Genomic DNA, 20,080 nt, shown 5'->3' on the forward strand with positions numbered 1-20,080 from the left:
GCAATCAGTGTAATGGATGATGGGAAATGTAGTCCAGGGTATGTGTAATGTGAGAGTCCATGTAGTGAGCGAGTGACCTCTGGTGGTGAGTGAAGTTCAAAGATCGGATTCATGACAGTTCAGACTGGGGTGTTCTGTATGCTATATGCTCGATTATGCTCTATAGCAGGGATGCTATAAAGCCGAGGTCCAGCATTTGTTCTCCTTTATAACAAAGGGTCCAGATTACTAATTGAAGTAAAGAAGTGAAGTGACATTCAGCCAAGTATGGTGACCCATACTCAGAATTTGTGCTCTGCATTTAACCCATCCGAAATGCACACACACACAGAGCAGTGAACACACACACACACTGTGAGCACACACCTGGAGCAGTGGGCAGCCATTTATGCTGCGGCGCCCGGGGAGCAGTTGGGGGTTCGATGCCTTGCTCAAGGGCACCTAAGTCGTGGTATTGAAGGTGGAGAGAGAACTGTACATGCACTCCCCCCACCCACAATTCCTGCCGGCCCGGGACTCGAACTCACAACCTTTCGATTGGGAGTCCGACTCTCTAACCATTAGGCCACGACTCCCCAGAGGCCACGACTCCCCTAGTACACACACCTTTTACCACGTTTTTCTCGATTTACTTTTTATTGAAGAAAAGTAAAGTATAATTAAAGTAATTTGTTTTGAAAGATTTTATTAACTATAAAACTTACAGTAATTTCACCACAACAAATAAACAAATTAATTTCATTTTCTGTAAATTTGCAACAAACTAATGAAAAGTGGTCCTATTTTTTATTACAGAACATTCTCAAACCATCATAAGAGGACAGTTAAAAAGGGCTTATTTACAATAAATAAATAAATAGTTATTCTAAATGGTACCATAAAATAAGCAGGTTACTGCAGGATTTAAAAAAATACAATTTAAAAGCTTTATAGAACTTTTAAAACCTGCACTTCACATTTCATTCTTTAAACAATTTTTAAGAAAAGGGAAGAATCAAAAGTATCAATTATTATATTAATTTAAACAATTAGGCTATTATTAGAAAAATATTATATTCAATTACATAAATATATCTTAGTGTCTTAATAGTTTAGATTTTTATAATGCATTAGCTTTCTGTCAATCACTGGTTCACATTTAAAAATATGTAGCAAAAATAGCACATTGGCTTATTGCAAAAGCAAATTCGTTCTCTGCAGCAGGTGTCACTTTCGGATCTAGCAGACAGTTGCCCTGGGAACCGTGGAACAAAGCAGCGTGCCTGAATTTGAAACTTACAGTGCTCAAGTATGATCAGTGAAATCATAGCCTTATGAAATTTAATCCACATACTAATCTATACTGCAATTCTCTGTCCCCAAATTCAAGACCTCTAATAATTAAGACTTTCTGTATCATTTTAGAGTTTACATGGCCTTAAATTGAAATGATTTAACTGAAGACTTTTTTAGGACCTGCGGAAACCCTGAGAACATAGTATAGTGCAATCATTTATGTCATGCATTTGGCAAAAAGCTTTTGTTGACCATGCATTTTACCTTTGAAATTTGATGCAAGTGCATCCCTGTTGTTTGTGCGTAGTGATGTGTTGATGATTTAAATAACAGATTTCCAAACATATAAGCATCCTCTTGAACTTTGTAAAAAGATCATCTGTTTATCATCTTGACTGGAAAATGCTGTTTTCATGGTCAGTTTTTCCATTTATTATTCGCTAATGTTAGTGAATGTTTACATTAAAGTGCACGTTCTACTGTGCTGAAATGAAGCAGTTGGAAACTAGTGACCTCTCCTGGTTGGAGATAATATTAACATCACAAACCAAAAGCAATCTTTACGTTACTTACACTTCAAATATTTTCTAACTGATCATCTGAGTCTAAAATGATCCAGCAGGCTGTACTAAAAGACATTGCGGCTGTATATGGCAGTTTCGGTTTCTTACAAGCAAAAATAGATAACATTAGCGCCCCCTTTTGTCGGCTGTCCACGTCACTTTATTTGACACTTTTTCTTTGATGATGAACCAGCAGGCCGACAGCCATTGGGATGGACGCCCATTCTGGACTTCTCCAAAACATCCAGATGGCCAGTCCGCCCCGATAGCAGCTAATCACTCAGAAGTCTTGCTAATTTACAAAAAAGATAACTTGCACCCATGTCCAAACTAAAATCAATATACAAGATTTGCATGATACAAATCTAATCGAGTGAAAATTGTGTTGGATCATGAATGAAGAGACAGGAGTTTGGAGTGGAGAAGAAGAGACTTTTATTAATGTTGCTGAGAACAGAAATCTCAAGTACATATATCACCCTCCCTGTCTGCTCAAGGGTTAACATGCGTCACAGTTCCTGGAGCTCCATGTACTGGTTTATCAGTTCTTACCAGAAACATAGGAGGCAGTTCAGCCTTGCGTATAAAGCTACAGTTACATGTTACACAGCATTAGAAGAAGTCAAATTAATTAATATACATTCCCACAATTGCCTATGCTTTCTCTATTGTGTTTCATTCAGATTAACATTTTTTAGGATCACTTTTTCTTTTGTTCAGCATATCATCTGCAATTTCCACAATCCGTGTGAGAGCCCTCAGGATCAGCACATCAACGTCATTTTGTGTATCCATCTCCTCATGGTAGTTCTTCACAGGGTAGATGTAGCTCACAGGGACACCAACTGAATTAGAGCACTCCTGCATCTGGAGAATAAAGAACACGGGCTGAATATTTCTGAGGGTTGTGATATATATATATATATATATATATATATATATATATATATATATATATATAAAAGAATATGCTCTTGAACATATTTATGTTTGTATCATGTTATAAATCTACTTGTGTGTCAGTGGAAAGAGCAGCTTTATTAAAACTCTATCATCGTTTTTTGGGACTAGCCATACTAATGATTTACAGAAAAAAAATGTAAATAATGCATGTATTATTATTATGTTGTAAAACCCTATACTGTTAGACAAATCTGCAAGGTGAAGCCAGAGATCTGACCCTGCATTCTCTATCTGAGAACAAAAAGGGCCTGTAATACCTTCTCTTTTATCTTCTTGCTTGTGTAGATTTTTCTTAGGTTTTTTCTGACTAGTGGGCAAACCTCATCCACCATCGTCATGATGATTACCTGAGGAATTCCTGTTGAATGGAAACATAATATGGAAATCCATTTAAATATGGATTAATTGTGTGATTTTGCATTCTACATCTTTTTTCTACAGTCGTGGCCAAAAGTTTTGAGAATTACATAAATATTGGAAATTGGAAAAGTTGCTGCTTAAGTTTTTACAATAGCAATTAGCATGTTATGAAGAGTGATCAGATGAATTGCATAGTCATTCTTTGCCATGAAAATTAACTTAATCCCAAAAAAAGAGATCATTTCAGTAATCGTCTTGTTAACTCAGGTGAGAATGTTGACGAGCACAAGGCTGGAGATCATTATGTCAGGCTGATTGGGTTAGAATGGCAGACTTGACATGTTAAAAGGAGGGTGATGCTTGAAATCATTGTTCTTCCATTGTTAACCATGGTGACCTGCAAAGAAATGCGTGCAGCCATCATTGCGTTGCATAAAAATGGCTTCACAGGCAAGGATATTGTGGCTACTAAGATTGCACCTTAATCAACAATTTATAGGATCATCAAGAACTTCAAAGAAAGAGGTTCAATTCTTGTAAAGAAGGGTTCAGGGTGTCCAAGAAAGTCCAGCACCAATGTCCAAGCACCAGGATGGTCTCCTAAAGAGGATTGAGCTGCGGGATCGGAGTGCCACCAGTGCAGAGCTTGCTCAGGAATGGCAGCAGGCAGGTGTGAGCGCATCTGCACGCACAGTGAGGACAAGACTTCTGGAAGATGGCCTGGTGTCAAGAAGGGCAGCAAAGAAGCCACTTCTCTCCAAAAAAAACATCAGGGACAGACTGATCTTCTGCAGAAAGTATAGTGAATGGACTGCTGAGGACTGGGGCAAAGTCATATTCTCCGATGAAGCCCCTTTCCGATTGTTTGGGGCATCTGGAAAAAGGCTTGTCCGGAGAAGAAAAGGTGAGCGCTACCATCAGTCCTGTGTCATGCCAACAGTAAAGCATCCTGACACCATTCATGTGTGGGGTTGCTTCTCATCCAAGGGAGTGGGCTCACTCACAATTCTGCCCAAAAACACAGCCATGAATAAAGAATGGTACCAAAACACCCTCCAACAGCAACTTCTTCCAACAATCCAACAACAGTTTGGTGAAGAACAATGCATTTTCCAGCACGATGGAGCACCGTGCCATAAGGCAAAAGTGATAACTAAGTTGCTCGGGGACCAGAATGTTGAAATTTTGGGTCCATGGCCTGGAAACTCCCCAGATCTTAATCCCATTGAGAACTTGTGGTCAATCCTCAAGAGGCGGGTGGACAAACAAAGACCCACTAATTCTGACAAACTCCAAGAAGTGATTATGAAAGAATGGGTTGCTATCAGTCAGGATTTGGCCCAGAAGTTGATTGAGAGCATATCCAGTCTGTAGATTTGTGTGGCATTAAGAAAGTTTCAAAAACTTTGAATGAGCCAAATAAAGTTGACTATTTACATTTTAGATTTTTAAGAAATGTATTAATGTTTTTAGAATACTACAAAAAACAAATTAGTGAATCTTCTTTTAGTGATTCACATTTATCAGGTGGATAACAGGTATTTTAACAGATTATTCAAACGTATTGCTGATACTCACCCAGACTGCTGGCCTTATCTCTAATGTATCTCATCTTTTTGATGACATCAGAAGTCATCATTGATATTTTGTCCGCTGCTATGACGTAGACCAGACAGTATGTCAGATCCTCAAGGCTTGTTTCACTTTTGCAGTCGTCTTTTTTAGCAGAAGCAATTGGATTGAACTGGATGTTAAAATAAAAGAGGAAAAACAAAGAGGCGAGAGGAAAGGCATCAATGCATTGTTTGAATAACATTAAAAAAAAATTCAAAAAGCCACTTTAAAGCGGAGTAAATTAACAGGCAAAAGTTTCCTTCTCACATTGTGTCCTTCCTTAAGGAGACCCTCAAGGGCTTTGATGATGTCATCCGGACGTGCACCATGTGATTGTCCGGATTCTAAGCCCATGATGTCATTGAAGACAAAAGGCAGAACTGATTCTCCATTTCTTATGTAAAAAGTGTCGTACTGTAAATAAATGCAGAAGTACAACAATAAAATAAACAACTTGGGTATTTCAAATATATTTAATATAGACACATTCAAAAGCAACCAGCAAGTTAAATGAGACTTTTGGATTGTATTATGTAGATGATTACTTTTGCTTGTTGGTGTAGAACAGGGTCTCTCAATTAGTTTTCACTGGTATTGTTGGCCGGATTCTGCCAACAATACCAAGACAAGGGCCACTGATCTATCTATATATATATATATATTATAACAATTTTTTTATTATTGTTGCTTTTGTTAAAATAATCAAAAGATGGTCACAAGATAAATATTCAGATTTTTCCTCCCAGTAGTGTATTTTATTCAAACAATTATGAAATTTTTTGCATTTAGATACAGAAGAACTTTGTCTGTTGAATATATAAAAGATCTAAATGGAGATCTGGATCTCTGTCTGTCATGCAAATAAACTGTTCCTGCTCATCTACAGACTGGATCTCTTCTCTCCACTTTCCCTAATTTATTAAATTAGTAAATCAGCATTAATAATTTTATACTTAGATTTTTGTTGGGTATCAAACTGTAACACCGTGTGTCCAAACAGACATGACGTGATGCACAAAAAATAATCTTTTCCATGTAGTCTTTGCTCTAATCACCCGAGACAGAGATACGTGACAATCAGTGACACAGAATTCTATTTTGGAAATGTTTTATTTTATGCCACATCGCAGCAGGAACAACATAGAAAATATGACAGTGAAACTCTCAGGTAATGATTATGTGCTTTATTTAGTGTCAATAACTACTGCATTCTGTCATACCTCTTGAAGAACTACTATTCATTAAGCTTCTAATTATCTACTAGTTAAGGTTTAAGAATAATAACTATGAAGTAACTACTGATGAACAGTTATACACAATTACATTGAAATGTGACCCTTTCATATAAATGTTATTACCAGAAGTAGTAGTAGTAGTAGTATGAAAATTCAATATTAATAAATGTAATACATTACAATACAGGACCTATTTCGCACCTGAAACAGTAGGTCTATTCTAAAGTGAAATAATAGTGAACCCTTTAGTAATCAATAAAAAATTATCAGATAATTCTGCTAGAATTACTCAGAACCTGAAACTGTGTTCTAAAGTGAAGCTATTAATAAATAACTACTACATTATTTTGACTCAAATCAAACATACATTCTAAAAATAACCTATAAAAGTAATCATCCACAGCCTGATTATTATAGTGACTATTTGTGTATTCTGTTACACTGTTCTGTACTAGTTAATTCGTAATTAATTTTCTTGAACATTAACTAGAAGATAATTAATAGTAGTTCTTCAGCAGGTATGACAGAATATATTAGGTATTGATTTTCTAACTGTTACTTAAAAGTTCACAAAATTGTATTACATACTGAGTAGTTAAAACTTCCTTAATAATTAACAGTAGTGAGTTAAGTGTTAATGAATAATCACCTGTTAGATCTTCAATAATTCCTTATTAGTTATGCAGTAAGTAAGAACATTACTTTATTACATTACATTATTAAAACATACAGGTTCATATACTCACTGTTTTTGTAAAACTTGTACCAGCTGCACCAGCATTATCAGCAAGAGCGTCTGTTGTGATTCTTCTTTTAAAAGCACTACTGACTGAGTTGATGAAGCTGGATTTTCCTGCTCCCACTTCTCCAGCCAGCAAGATCCTGATGTACTTAACATTTGGATCACTCAACTTAAGTTCCCTCAGGTTTTTCTCCAAATTGTCTTTAAAGCTGTTGAAAAATAGGGCCTTTTTACAAAGCAATGCTGAAGATAAACACTTTTGCTTGTACAGATATTGTAATTTTTCTTTTTAAAAGAATAATTATTTTACACTTACCTCCAGGGTGTTTCCCTCCATGGTTGATCAAATTCTGTTAATAGAGATAGAAATAATTTATGATTTTGATTGCTGCAAAATAAAAGATAGATATTAAATGGAAAATCAATTCAGTATTTACTCAAAATCAAAGGAATATTTCAAATGTGTTTTCTCTCAAAATTATAGTCTTAGATTAGATATTGATCGATCTTAGATTTCATAAAAGTAACTACTTTTTCAAAATGAGGGGTAAAACAAGGAACAGGCGAGACTAATTATAAAACAAGCAAAGAAAGGAAATAACAAGAACTGACCAAACAGATTAAATCTGACATGGGTGCTGGTAAAAAGAAAGAACTTTGATGAACAAGTATTCCATTCCGCCTAATTTTAAAAGCTAACTTCAAAAGTTCAAGTAGTTTTTTGCTATTATTTTAAAATCTTAAAGGATTCATTATAAATATAATAAAATATTATAAAGTACAAATGTTACATTTTCTGGTTAAAACATTAACTTGATTATTTTCTGATTATTTTCTAATATATATATATATATATATATATATATATATATATATATATATATATATATATATATATATATATATATATATATATATATATTTATATATATACAAACATATACATTTATTAATTTTGCAGACGCTTTTATCCAAAGCGACTTACAGATGAGGACAGTGGAAGCAATCAAAAACAACAAAAAGAGCAATGATATATAAGTGCTATAACAAGTCTCAGTTAGGTTAACACAGTACACCTAGCATGGGATTTTAAATAAAAAAAATAACCAATAGAATAAAAAAAGAATAGAGCAAGCTAGTGTTAGAGATCTTTTCACATACACATACAAACACACACACACACACACACACACACACACACACACACACACACACACACACATACAATTGCATAATAAATTAAAAGAAAATAGAATACAAAAAGATTAGAAAGGTAGTTAGATTTTGGAATAGAATTAGAATAGTGAGTGTTAAAGTTAGAGAGTCAAATAAAGATGGAAGAGATGTGTTTTAAGCCGATTCTTGAAGATGGCTAAGGACTCAGCTGCTCGGATTGAGTTGGGGAGGTCATTCCACCAGGAGGGAACATTTAATTATATATATATATATATATATATATATATATATATAAATAATTATATATATAAACAATTATATATATATTAAGGATTCACTGAAATGAATAATAACCAAACTTTTATTAAAAGAAAAACAATGAAATTTGGCAGAATATATATTTACATTAAAAATAAATATATTATTTTTATTCAGTTAAATGCAAAAGATTGAACAGATTTTTACAAATAATCCAAGAAAGTTAGTCCTACAAGGCTATTATTATCAGATCATGTGAGCATCATTTCACCAGCGTTGCCCAGTACATTAATTTGCAATTGTTGCATGTGTTGACATTCAAAAACAAATGTAACTTGCACATTTGTGTTTCAGTGTCTTACAATATCTTACAAGCGATCACCCTGTCATTTTGGAATAGCAATAGAAAAACACAGTTGCTATTTCACATGTCCAGCTTTAACTGTCACAAAATGATATCGTATCACAGCTGGCATACATGTAGAAACAATAAAACAACTCTAAAATTTAGATTTACCTAGTGATGGTGGTGCAGGTGCAGGTGCAGGTGCAGGTGCTTCAAATTGGGGTGTTGATCCTGATCCTCCCATTGTGATCTCCTTCTCTGTTTTATTTTTTTCTTATGAATTTGGGAAATTCTACACTAAACAGTAAATTAAAAACAAAGGTGACTTCAATTCAATACAGAGTAATAAAAAAGACAGACAGAATTACTATTTAGTGTTCTTCTCTTTAAGATGTACAGGCACGCTGTGACAGCATCTCTGATTTCAGCCTGTATTTATACCTCCAGGCCCAACTTTCACTTTCACCTAGTTAATGTTTTTAAGACTAAGTGGCATATAACCTTTCTGCCATGTCACACAATAAAAACACATCTGGATGGATTCGGTTTTCAAGGTAAATTATTGAATGGATTTAAATTGAAAGAGAATTGTAAGACAAGGTAACAGACTGAAAAACTTGAAATAGCTTAGAAAGTGGATCAACTGTGTTAAGATGATTAATGTTTTTTTGAACACGCTTTTCATTTATGTTGACCTTTCTATGAAAAGGTACATTTTGTTCACCTCAAACAACTGTAAGAAAAGTATATTTGTAACAAAATATATACATATGTATTTTGAACAGGGATTTTTCTTCTCCGAATTTACCATTGAGCCGAAGACCACTTCTCATGTGGCTTCAGATCTCTTTTAGATAGACTCAACTGAATGACTGAAGCACATCTGTGTTTGTAGCATGTTTTAACAGCAAATCTGGTGATCTTCAGCTGCTTTTGGGTTAAACACCCCCCCCCCCCCCACGCCAAAAAAAATGAAGTAGGACAGCTTCTCTCTGACTGTCAAAACAGAACTCTATTCCGTGCACTATGTATCTTCACTGGAAGAAGTTGGTTTGCAATATGCACAGTGGAGTCTCACTGAATATTTGAAATGGCATCACCACATTATCACACTGCTTACTCTATGCTTAAAGTATATAGTGTGTGTACCGCACAGAGTATGCACATTTCCTGTACCAATATTACCTACTTTAATCATTATTTCCTAAATGCAGGCTTTATGGCCAACAATTCAGAATTAACCTTCATTTGTTGTATTAATTGAATTTTAATATTTAAATGACTAGTCTAACTTTCCTCGACAGAGCTGATAGCATGAACAAAGAATTATCAGCTATTATCAGCTATTAACTGGAATGATTTAAAGTAAATGGAAAGTGAAAGGAGAATCCCAGTTTATGAATAACTGGAATGATTTCAAGTAAATGGAAAGTGAAAGGAGAATCCCAGTTTATGAATAACTGGAATGATTTCAAGTAAATGGAAAGTGAAAGGAGAATCACAATTTATGTAAAGCAATCATTGACCATTCTGCAAATGAAACCAGCTAAAGTCATTACTTTTAAGTGAGGGAAAGTGAAAGCTAATTATATCAGTGCAAAGGCAAGGGCAGTGTGTTAAAAGCACTGCAGAACAATTCTCTGGACTCTAGATCAGTGGTTCTCAACCCGTGGCCCCTCACAAATTCAAATGCAGCCCACTGTGCTGAAAACAATGTAAAAAAATTGCTTTCAATTTTACTATTCATTTTAGTTTTTTATATTAATTTAAAAATGTACTAACAAATATTATTTTCAGACATGAGCAGACCTGTAGGCTACTCATGTAATTAACATTATGCATTTAACGAACACTTAGAAGCAAGCATTTTGGCAGAACTTAATTAAAAATATTCTTCAACAGCCATTAGTTTGGTAAAATTGAGCATCAGTTTGGACAAATTTGTTTGTATTAAGGGAGAAAAACTAAATGTGTAAAATGCCAGTGAAGGAAAAACATCTCTGGAGAGAAGATTATTCAATTGGAAAGTGCTTTCCATATTTGGATCAAGATAGGCTACATCATGTGAACACACATTTTCTGCAGCGTCGCGTGTCAAGCCATGTTTCCGTGTCCGTTTTACAGACAGCAACTTACAATCGCAACTTCTTTGTGCTGTAACTCTTTTCAAGCCAAATTTCACAAAATTAATCAGCTCCCAACAGCATTAGGTGTTTTATTAATGGTGAGTAGAATTATTTATTTATTTATTTCAATTAATGTAATCCATTAGAAATTATAATATTTAGGCTATGATATTATAAAGCTGGTTGGTTTGTATTGGTGACATAATATGTAAATGATATGCATGCGGCCCGTGAGACATGCACTTGGACCATAGTGCAGCCGATAACAATTTACAATAAGGTTGTATTAGATAACATTAATTAATGCATTAGTTAACAAAAACTAACCATGAACAATTATTAGTTAATCTTTGTTAACGTTAACCCAAATACACAAATATTAATGCATCTATTCACATTAACTGCGCAATTAGTTAGCATTAATGCATTAATTAACATGAACTAAAACCTGTAAATAACCTTAATGTTTTAAGGTTAACTTACTGTACATTATTTAGATTAGTTTACGTAGCAGTTGACACACTAAGGGTGAATATTTCTAACTCACCATCTTACCCTAGAGGTAAGCCAGCGTTTCTTCAAGTGGATTTCAACTTGTGGTCCTCAGCAGGAGAAGTTACTGAGAAAAAACTTGGTTTGGCCTAAATAAATGTGAAGAACACAGCCCCATTTATGACCTTTTATAAATGAATATTCTGACTTTTTGGAACTATTTTGTCAAAGATTTCTTTGTTGCCTTGAAGTTTAATGAAGAAAAACGATTTTGGACTTACATTAGATGTATATTGTAATCTTTAAGCATATTATTATAGAAATAATACATAATAAGATGCTGGAAAGAAGATAAGTGTATCTATGACATAGTTATCATAGTGTGTGTTTATAATTTTGGGAAAGAGAGTATGTTTGTGTTCTCTTACAGAAACGTACAATGATTTTGGACATGGTACCATGGTGTTTTTAAGTAGCTAGAGTGACCAAATTACTGTTTTAGCAATTTATAATCAATTTAAACAGTATTAATGTATTTTATCTGTTAACTTATGTTCAGCCATTCTTTTCAATAGTTAAAATCGCTCTAATCTGACTTTATTAACAGCTTTTACATGGATTGGAACGTCAGTTACCCTTTGACCCCTTTCTACCTCCATGTTTGCCCCAAAATTCATTCAGCATATAACTTTTCCTAGCCGAGCTGAGCAGACACTTGATCACTGTTACACTGCGCTCAAGGACATCTAAAACCTCTTCCCCACCCTGGTTTCATTAAAGCTGATCATAACAGGAAAGACCTGTTATCAGGTCAGTCTACAAATAAACTGAACTTCAAAGGGCCGTCAGGATTGTAAAAAGATAGTACAGAGATAAGATGGTAGCAAACTATCAAGCATCTGACATCAAGCACACGTGAATATTCTGTACTCAATAACGGACTACTGAGACAAAAAAAACACAAAAACCTATGATGTGGGTATATCTGCCTTTCTATCTGATGAACTGAACATCTTGTATGCAAGATTTGAGAACAGCAATACCTTCCTTGCAGTGAAATATTCAGCAGAGAACAAATGTGTTTTAAATATCTCTCTGCCCTAAGTGCACAGTACATTCAGGGTGGTCAACCCAACGAAAATCACCAGGTCCTGATGGTGTTCTTAAAGCCTGTGCCAGCCAGCTAGTGGAGGTTTTTACAGATATTTTTAATCTCTCCCTTACAATGTTTGTGATCCCCTTCTGCTTTAAGAAGACCATTATTATCCCTTTCCCTAAAAAGCATGTTGTCAGCTGACTAAATGACTACCAACCTGTAGCACTGACCTCTACCATTATGAAGAGCTTTGAGCAAAGTAACAGGGAAGAGCAGATGTAAGCTTTGACAGACACCTAGGTTCCTCTCCAATTTGCATTCCGCAAAACCGAACGACAAATGATGCCATCAGTCTTGCAATGCACAGTTCTCTCACACACTTGGATAAGAAAAACACCTATGTGAGAATGTTGTTCATCAACTACAGATCTGCATTCAATAAAATCATCCCACCCAAACTTATCATAAAACTTAAGGATTTAGGATTGAACATACCACTATGCAACTGGATTGTGGATTTTCTGACGAACAGACCCCAGGTGGTGAGAATTATTCACGCTGACTCTGAGAACATGTGCTCCACAGGGTTGTATCCTAAGTCCCTTACTGTTTGCCAGACAAAGCACCAACATCATCTTTAAGTTCGCTGATGACACCTTCTTCTTGGGTCTTATCATGAAGGTGTTGAGATGGGCTACAGAGATGATGTAAAAAAACACTATGTAAGTGGTGCAATGATTGTAACCTCTGTCTCAACATCAACAAAACTAAAAAGATGATAGTAGACTTTAGGAGGAGGCAGGTGGACAGCCACACCCTCTTACACATTGATGGAACTGCTGTGGAAAGTGTTAGGTGCATCAAGTTTCTCGGTGTGCAACTCTCGGATGACCTGTCCTGGTCCCTACATGTCACGACAGTAGTAAAGTCTACCCATCAGCGGCTTTACTTTTTACAGAGCTAAACAGAGGTTTACAAAAATCATCACAAACTTCTACAGATGCTCCATTGAAAGCATCCTCACAGGGTGCTTAGTTGTCTGGTATGGAATCTTCTACGTCAGCGATCACAAAGTGCTGAATCACATGTGAAATGAGTCCAATGGAATGATGAAATGTCACGGGCATGGTGACGTAGAGATCAGAGAGCTTAAAAGCGCATCCGAAACAAGCAGCATTATGTTCTGATAGTTGAAGCAAGTTGCTCACAGGGTTGCCAGGGTTAGATATGTAACCTTGAGACGTTCCCCTTCAGAAACTCGAGCTGTGTCAAAACGATCTGGGAACAAGTGTACCCACGCCACCATACTGACAATTGGTTGTCTAGTGTGAAATCATGGTGAGCACCGTTAAGACAGAAGCAACTGAAAGTCTGGAGCAGTACCATACTTCTCCTGGCCTCAAGCACATGAAAGAAACATGTACCAACAGGTTTCTCACCCAGCGAATGACCACCAAGAGGGACGTGGAAAGCAGCTATGGCCACCACGAACACTCTAAAGGTGGAGGGGGTCATACCAGTGAAGAATCATTCCTGTAGGAACTCCAGAATTGAACCAACCGGGCAGTTAACTGGGAGCAGCTGACGATTTCCACACCATAAAGTGAACAACTCACTTTAAGGAGTACAGTTACCTCGTGGAGGAAGCTCTGGAGTGGAGTATGGTCTCAACAACCTTAGTTGAGAGAGCAGAAGTATATATAGTGTATACCTTATATAGTGTGTGTACCGCGCACAGTATACACATTTCCTGTACAAATATTACCTAATGTAATCATTATTTCCTAAATGCAGGTTTTATAGCCAACAATTCAGAATTAACATTAATTTGTTGTGTTAATTGAATTAAAATATTTAAATTACTAGCCTAGCTTTCCTCTGCAGAGCTGATAGTATGAACAAAGAACTATCAACTATTATCATTGTTATCAGGCCAAACCTTTTATTATTTCAGACAAACAGTGAACTTTATCACTGGGGGTTGAATAACTGGAATGATTTCAAAGAAATGGAAAGTGAAAGGAGAATCCCAATTTATGTAAAGCAATATCTCATTGACCATTCTGCAAATGAAACCAGCAATAGTCATTACTTTTAAGTGAGGGAAAGTGTAGGCTAATTATATCAGTGCAAAGGCAAGGGCAGTGTATTTACTCTCTGGAATTCTCTGGACTCTAGATCAGTGGTTCTCAACCCATGGCCCCTCACAAATTCAAATGCATCCCACTGTGCTGAAAACAATAAAAAAAAAATAGCTTTCAATTTTACTATTCATTTTAGTTTTTATATTAATTTAAAAATGTACTAACAAATATAAGCTATAATGTTTTTTGTTAAGAAAAATAATTTTGTTTTTCATATATTATTTTCAGATATGAGCAGACCTGTAGGCTACTCATGTAATTAACATTATGCATTTAACGAACACTTAGAAGCAAGCATTTTGCCAGAATTTAATTAAAAATATTCTTCAGCAGCCATTAGTTCGTTAAAATTGAGCATCAGTTTGGACAAATTTGTATTAAGGGAGAAAAACTAAATGTGTAAAATGCTAGTGAAGGAAAACCATCTCTGGAGAGAAGATTATTCGATTCGAAAGTCCTTTCAATATTTGGATCAAGATAGGCTACATTTGTGAACGCACATTTTCTGCAGTGTCGCGTGTCAAGCCATGTTTCCCTGTGCGTTTTACAGACAGCAACTTACAATCGCAACTTCATTGTGCTTTAACTCTTTTCAAGCCGAATTTCACAAAATTGATCAGCTCCCAACAGCATTAGGTGTTTTATTAATGGTGAGTAGAATTATTTATTTATTTCAATGAATGTAATCCATTAGAAATTATAATATTTAGGCTGATATTATAAAGCCGGTTGGTTTGTATTAGTGACATATGTAAATAATATGCATGCGGCCCATGAGACATGCACTTGGACCATAGTTCAGCCGATAACAATTTACAATAAGGTTGTATTAGTTAACATTAATTAATGCATTAGTTAACATGAGCAAACCATGAACAACACCATTAACAATAATTAGTTAATCTTTGTTAACGTTAACTCGCACATATTAACAGTGCAATTAGTTAGCATTAATGCGTTAGGTAACATGAACTAAAACCTGTAAATAACCTTAACCCTTATGCATTGTTGGGGACGTCCACTAGGGGGTAAAGTTGAGTCTTATTTTGGCCACAACTTTCTCTGTGTTTCAGCTAATGGAATCAAATCTTATTTTGACACATATTTTGGGAAATGTTGAAATTTTTCAAAAACTTAACAATACACTGTGGGGCAAATTCACTACCCCTTCATTATGTTCCCAAGTTCCTTACTGTTCTCTCTGTTCATGCACGACTGTATTGCAAACAAAGCACCAACATCATCTTTAAATTCACTGATGACACCTTCTTCTTGGGTGTCTGCTCAGGATTCCTGCAAGGCAGCGCTGTCCGCACACGATTACCCCGAGTCGGCAGTGTCTACACATGATGCTCCCGAGGCGGCGGTGTTCGCACACGATTCCACCGAGGTGGTGGTGGTGGAGGCTTCCGCTCTCAGTTCCCCCGAGGCGGTGGCGGCGTCCACTCTCAGTTCCCCCAAGGCAGCAGAGGCGTCTGCTGGCAATTCCCCCAAGGCGGCGGCATCCGCTCTCAGTTCACCCGAGGTGGCGGCGGCGGCGTCCACTTTAAGTTACTCCGAGGCGGCTGTGGTGGTGTCCGCTCACAGTTCCCCCGAGGCGGCGGCGTCCGCTCTCGGTTCCACTGGGGCGAACCTTTTTACCTCTTTCTCCAGGCCCTCTTTCACTACACAGGCCTGGTCTTACATCCTTCCCCCTGATCCACCTCCCTCCGTGATTTCTTACTTTGGAGTGTCTGGAATCCACTCCTTAAGGGAGGGGTTCTGTCACAGTCTTCAGTCTTTCTGTCACTGTCTTTTGTGAGTGTTGTGTTTGTTTGGTGCCATGTGCTCTCTCCTGTCTTTTTCTGACCCCACCCATCTTGTTACCTAGTCATTGTTTTAGTTGCTCCACCTGTGTTTCTCCCCTGCTCCCGGACTCATTTACCTACACTCTGCACACTTGGTCACTCAATCACACTCACTCACACACACAGCTGTTGACCATTATCACAGACTATATTTTCTCGTCAATGTCAATGTCAATGTCACCTTTATTTATATAGCGCTTTAAACAAAATACATTGCGTCAAAGCAACTGAACAACATTCATTAGGAAAACAGTGTCAATAATGCAAAAATGATAGTTAAAGGCAGTTAATCATTGGATTCAGTTATGTCATCTCTGTTCAGTTAAATAGTGTTTGTGCATTTATTTTTAATCAAGTCAACGATATCGCTGTAGATGAAGTGTCCCCAACTAAGCAAGCCAGAGGCGACAGCGGCAAGGAACCGAAACTCCATCGGTGACAGAATGGAGAAAAAAACCTTGGGAGAAACCAGGCTCAGTTGGGGGGCCAGTTCTCCTCTGACCAGACGAAACCAGTAGTTCAATTCCAGGCTGCAGCCAAAGTCAGATTGTGCAGAAGAATCATCTGTTTCCTGTGGTCTTGTCCTGGTGCTCCTCTGAGACAAGGTCTTTACAGGGGATCTGTATCTGGGGCTCTAGTTGTCCTGGTCTCCACTGTCTTTCAGGGATATAGAGGTCCTTTCTAGGTGCTGATCCAGCATCTGGTCTGGATACATACTGGATCCGGGTGACTGCAGTGACCCTCTGATCTGGACACAGACTGGATCTGGTGGCCACGTTGACCTCGGAACAAGAGAGAAACAGACAAATATTAGCGTAGCGTAGATGCCATTCTTCTAATGATGTAGCAAGTACATAGGGTGTTATGGGAAGTGTTTCCGGTTCCGGTTTACCTAATTAATGCAGCCTAAAAATCCTTTAACGGATTTGGATAATAAAAGCATATTAGTATGTTATGCGTATGCCAGGTTAAAGAGATGGGTCTTTAATCTAGATTTAAACTGCAAGAATGTGTCTGCCTCCCGAACAATGTTAGGTAGGTTATTCCTGAGTTTGGGCGCCAAATAGGAAAAGGATCTGCTGCCTGCAGTTGATTTTGATATTCTAGGTATTATCAAATTGCCTGAGTATTGAGAACGTAGCGGACGTAGAGGATTATAATGTAAAAGGAGCTCATTCAAATACTGAGGTGCTAAACCATTCAGGGCTTTATAGGTAATAAGCAATATTTTAAAATCTATGCGATGCTTGATAGGGAGCCAGTGCAGTGTTGACAGGACCGGGCTAATATGGTCATACTTCCTGGTTCTAGTAAGAACTCTTGCTGCTGCATTTTGGACTAGCTGTAGTTTGTTTACTAAGCGTGCAGAACAACCACCCAATAAAGCATTACAATAATCTAACCTTGAGGTCATAAATGCATGGATTAACATTTCTGCATTTGACATTGAGAGCATAGGCCGTAATTTAGATATATTTTTGAGATGGAAAAATGCAGTTTTACAAATGCTAGAAACGTGGCTTTCTAAGTAAAGATTGCGATCAAATAGCATACCTAGGTTCCTAACTGATGACGAAGAATTGACAGAGCAACCATCAAGTCTTAGACAGTGTTCTAGGTTATTACAAGCAGAGTTTTTAGGTCCTATAATTAACACCTCTGTTTTTTCAGAATTTAACAGTAAGAAATTACTCGTCATCCAGTTTTTTATATCGACTATGCAATCCATTAGTTTTTCAAATTGGTGTGTTTCACCGGGCTGCGAAGAAATATAGAGCTGAGTATCATCAGCATAACAGTGAAAGCTAACACCATGTTTCCTGATGATATCTCCCAAGGGTAACATATAAAGCGTGAAGAGTAGTGGCCCTAGTACTGAGCCTTGAGGTACTCCATACTGCACTTGTGATCGATAGGATACATCTTCATTCACTGCTACGAACTGATGGCGGTCATATAAGTACGATTTAAACCATGCTAATGCACTTCCACTGATGCCAACAAAGTGTTCAAGTCTATGCAAAAGAATGTTGTGGTCAATTGTGTCAAACGCAGCACTAAGATCCAATAAAACTAATAGAGAGATACACCCACGATCAGATGATAAGAGCAGATCATTTGTAACTCTAAGGAGAGCAGTCTCAGTACTATGATACGGTCTAAATCCTGACTGGAAATCCTCACATATACCATTTTTCTCTAAGAAGGAATATAATTGTAAGGATACCACCTTTTCTAGTATCTTGGACAGAAAAGGGAGATTCGAGATTGGTCTATAATTAACTAGTTCTTTGGGGTCAAGTTGTGTTTTTTTGATGAGAGGCTTAATAACAGCCAGTTTGAAGGTTTTGGGGACATATCCTAATGACAATGAGGAATTAATAATAGTCAGAAGAGGATCTATGACTTCTGGAAGCACCTCTTTTAGGAGCTTAGATGGTATAGGGTCTAACATACATATTGTTGGTTTAGATGATTTAACAAGTTTATACAATTCTTCCTCTCCTATGGTAGAGAATGAGTGGAACTGTTCCTCAGGGGGTCTATAGTGCACTGTCTGATGTGATACTGTAGCTGACGGCTGAATGGTTGCAATTTTATCTCTAATAGTATCGATTTTAGAAGTAAAGTAGTTCATAAAGTCATTACTGCTGTGGTGTCGGGAAATGTCAACACTTGTTGAGGCTTTATTTTTCGTTAATTTAGCCACTGTATTGAATAAATACCTGGGGTTATGTTTGTTTTCTTCTAAAAGAGAAGAAAAGTAATCGGATCTAGCAGTTTTTAATGCTTTTCTGTAGGATATGTTACTTTCCCGCCAAGCAATACGAAATACCTCTAGTTTTGTTTTCCTCCAGCTGCGCTCCATTTTTCGGGCTGCTCTCTTTAGGGTGCGAGTATGCTCATTATACCATGGTGTCAAACTGTTTTCCTTAACCTTCCTTAAGTGTAAAGGAGCAACTTTATTTAAAGTGCTAGAAAAGAGAGAGTCCATAGTTTCTGTTACATCATCAAGTTGTTCTGAGGTTTTGGATATGCTAAGGAATTTGGATACATCAGGAAGATAACTTAAAAAGCAGTCTTTTGCGTTAGAAGTGATGGTTCTTCCATACTTGTAACAAGAAGTAGAATTTACAATTTTGGCTATATGAATTTTGCAAAGAACTAAATAATGATCTGAGATATCATCACTTGGCTGAATAATTTCAACACCATCAACATCAATTCCATGTGACAGTATTAAATCTAGAGTATGATTTCGACAATGAGTAGGTCCTGAAACGTGTTGTCTAACACCAATAGAGTTCAGAATGTCTATAAATGCTGATCCCAATGCATCGTTTTCATTATCAACATGGATATTAAAATCACCAACTATTAAAACTTTATCTGCAGCCAGAACTAACTTGGCTGCAGATCTCGTCATACGCACCACTCTGTCTGGTTATGTTATGTGTTATATGTTAATTGTTACTTGTCGTTCGTTTTTTGTATTCCGGTTGCTTCTGCTGATGTCCCTGTGATTTGGTTCTGTTTATAACATTGCTACCTACCAAATAAATCAATAATTTGACACACAATGATGATTAAAAAATTTGATTATTGACTTAAAAATGATTGTATTTCTTTGGCTAAAGAAAATAGTGCACTCCATCTCTACGGTTAGAATCCTGTGTAGTAGCGGTCTGTTATCAAGAAGTAAAATAGTGTGTGTGTAGAAAGAATTCGTCCACATGCCGTTAAAAAAAAACAAAAAAAAATCATGGTCGCATTAGAAGATAATGAAGGGAGACGTGAAAAATGGACCTTGCATTGTTTTCATATGGATTACTTTATCACAGA

At 36.7% G+C, this 20,080-nt stretch overlaps 1 protein-coding gene across 1 annotated transcript; it reads right to left on the bottom strand.

Moving 5' to 3' along the window:
* Nucleotides 1-2,262: 2,262 nt before the first annotated feature.
* Nucleotides 2,263-7,107, bottom strand: LOC132135605 (interferon-induced protein 44-like). The gene is made up of 6 exons (XM_059547199.1): nucleotides 7,069-7,107; nucleotides 6,757-6,961; nucleotides 5,043-5,189; nucleotides 4,740-4,905; nucleotides 3,059-3,159; nucleotides 2,263-2,705 (listed from the first exon to the last, which is right to left on the bottom strand). Exons 3-6 carry the CDS (start codon nucleotides 5,127-5,129, stop codon nucleotides 2,523-2,525), a joined length of 537 nt encoding a protein of 178 aa, XP_059403182.1. The 5' UTR covers nucleotides 5,130-5,189; nucleotides 6,757-6,961; nucleotides 7,069-7,107; the 3' UTR covers nucleotides 2,263-2,522.
* Nucleotides 7,108-20,080: the final 12,973 nt, after the last annotated feature.

Source organism: Carassius carassius, chromosome 1 (genome assembly GCF_963082965.1).
Source record: "Carassius carassius chromosome 1, fCarCar2.1, whole genome shotgun sequence".
NCBI classification, from domain to species: Eukaryota; Metazoa; Chordata; class Actinopteri; order Cypriniformes; family Cyprinidae; genus Carassius; species Carassius carassius.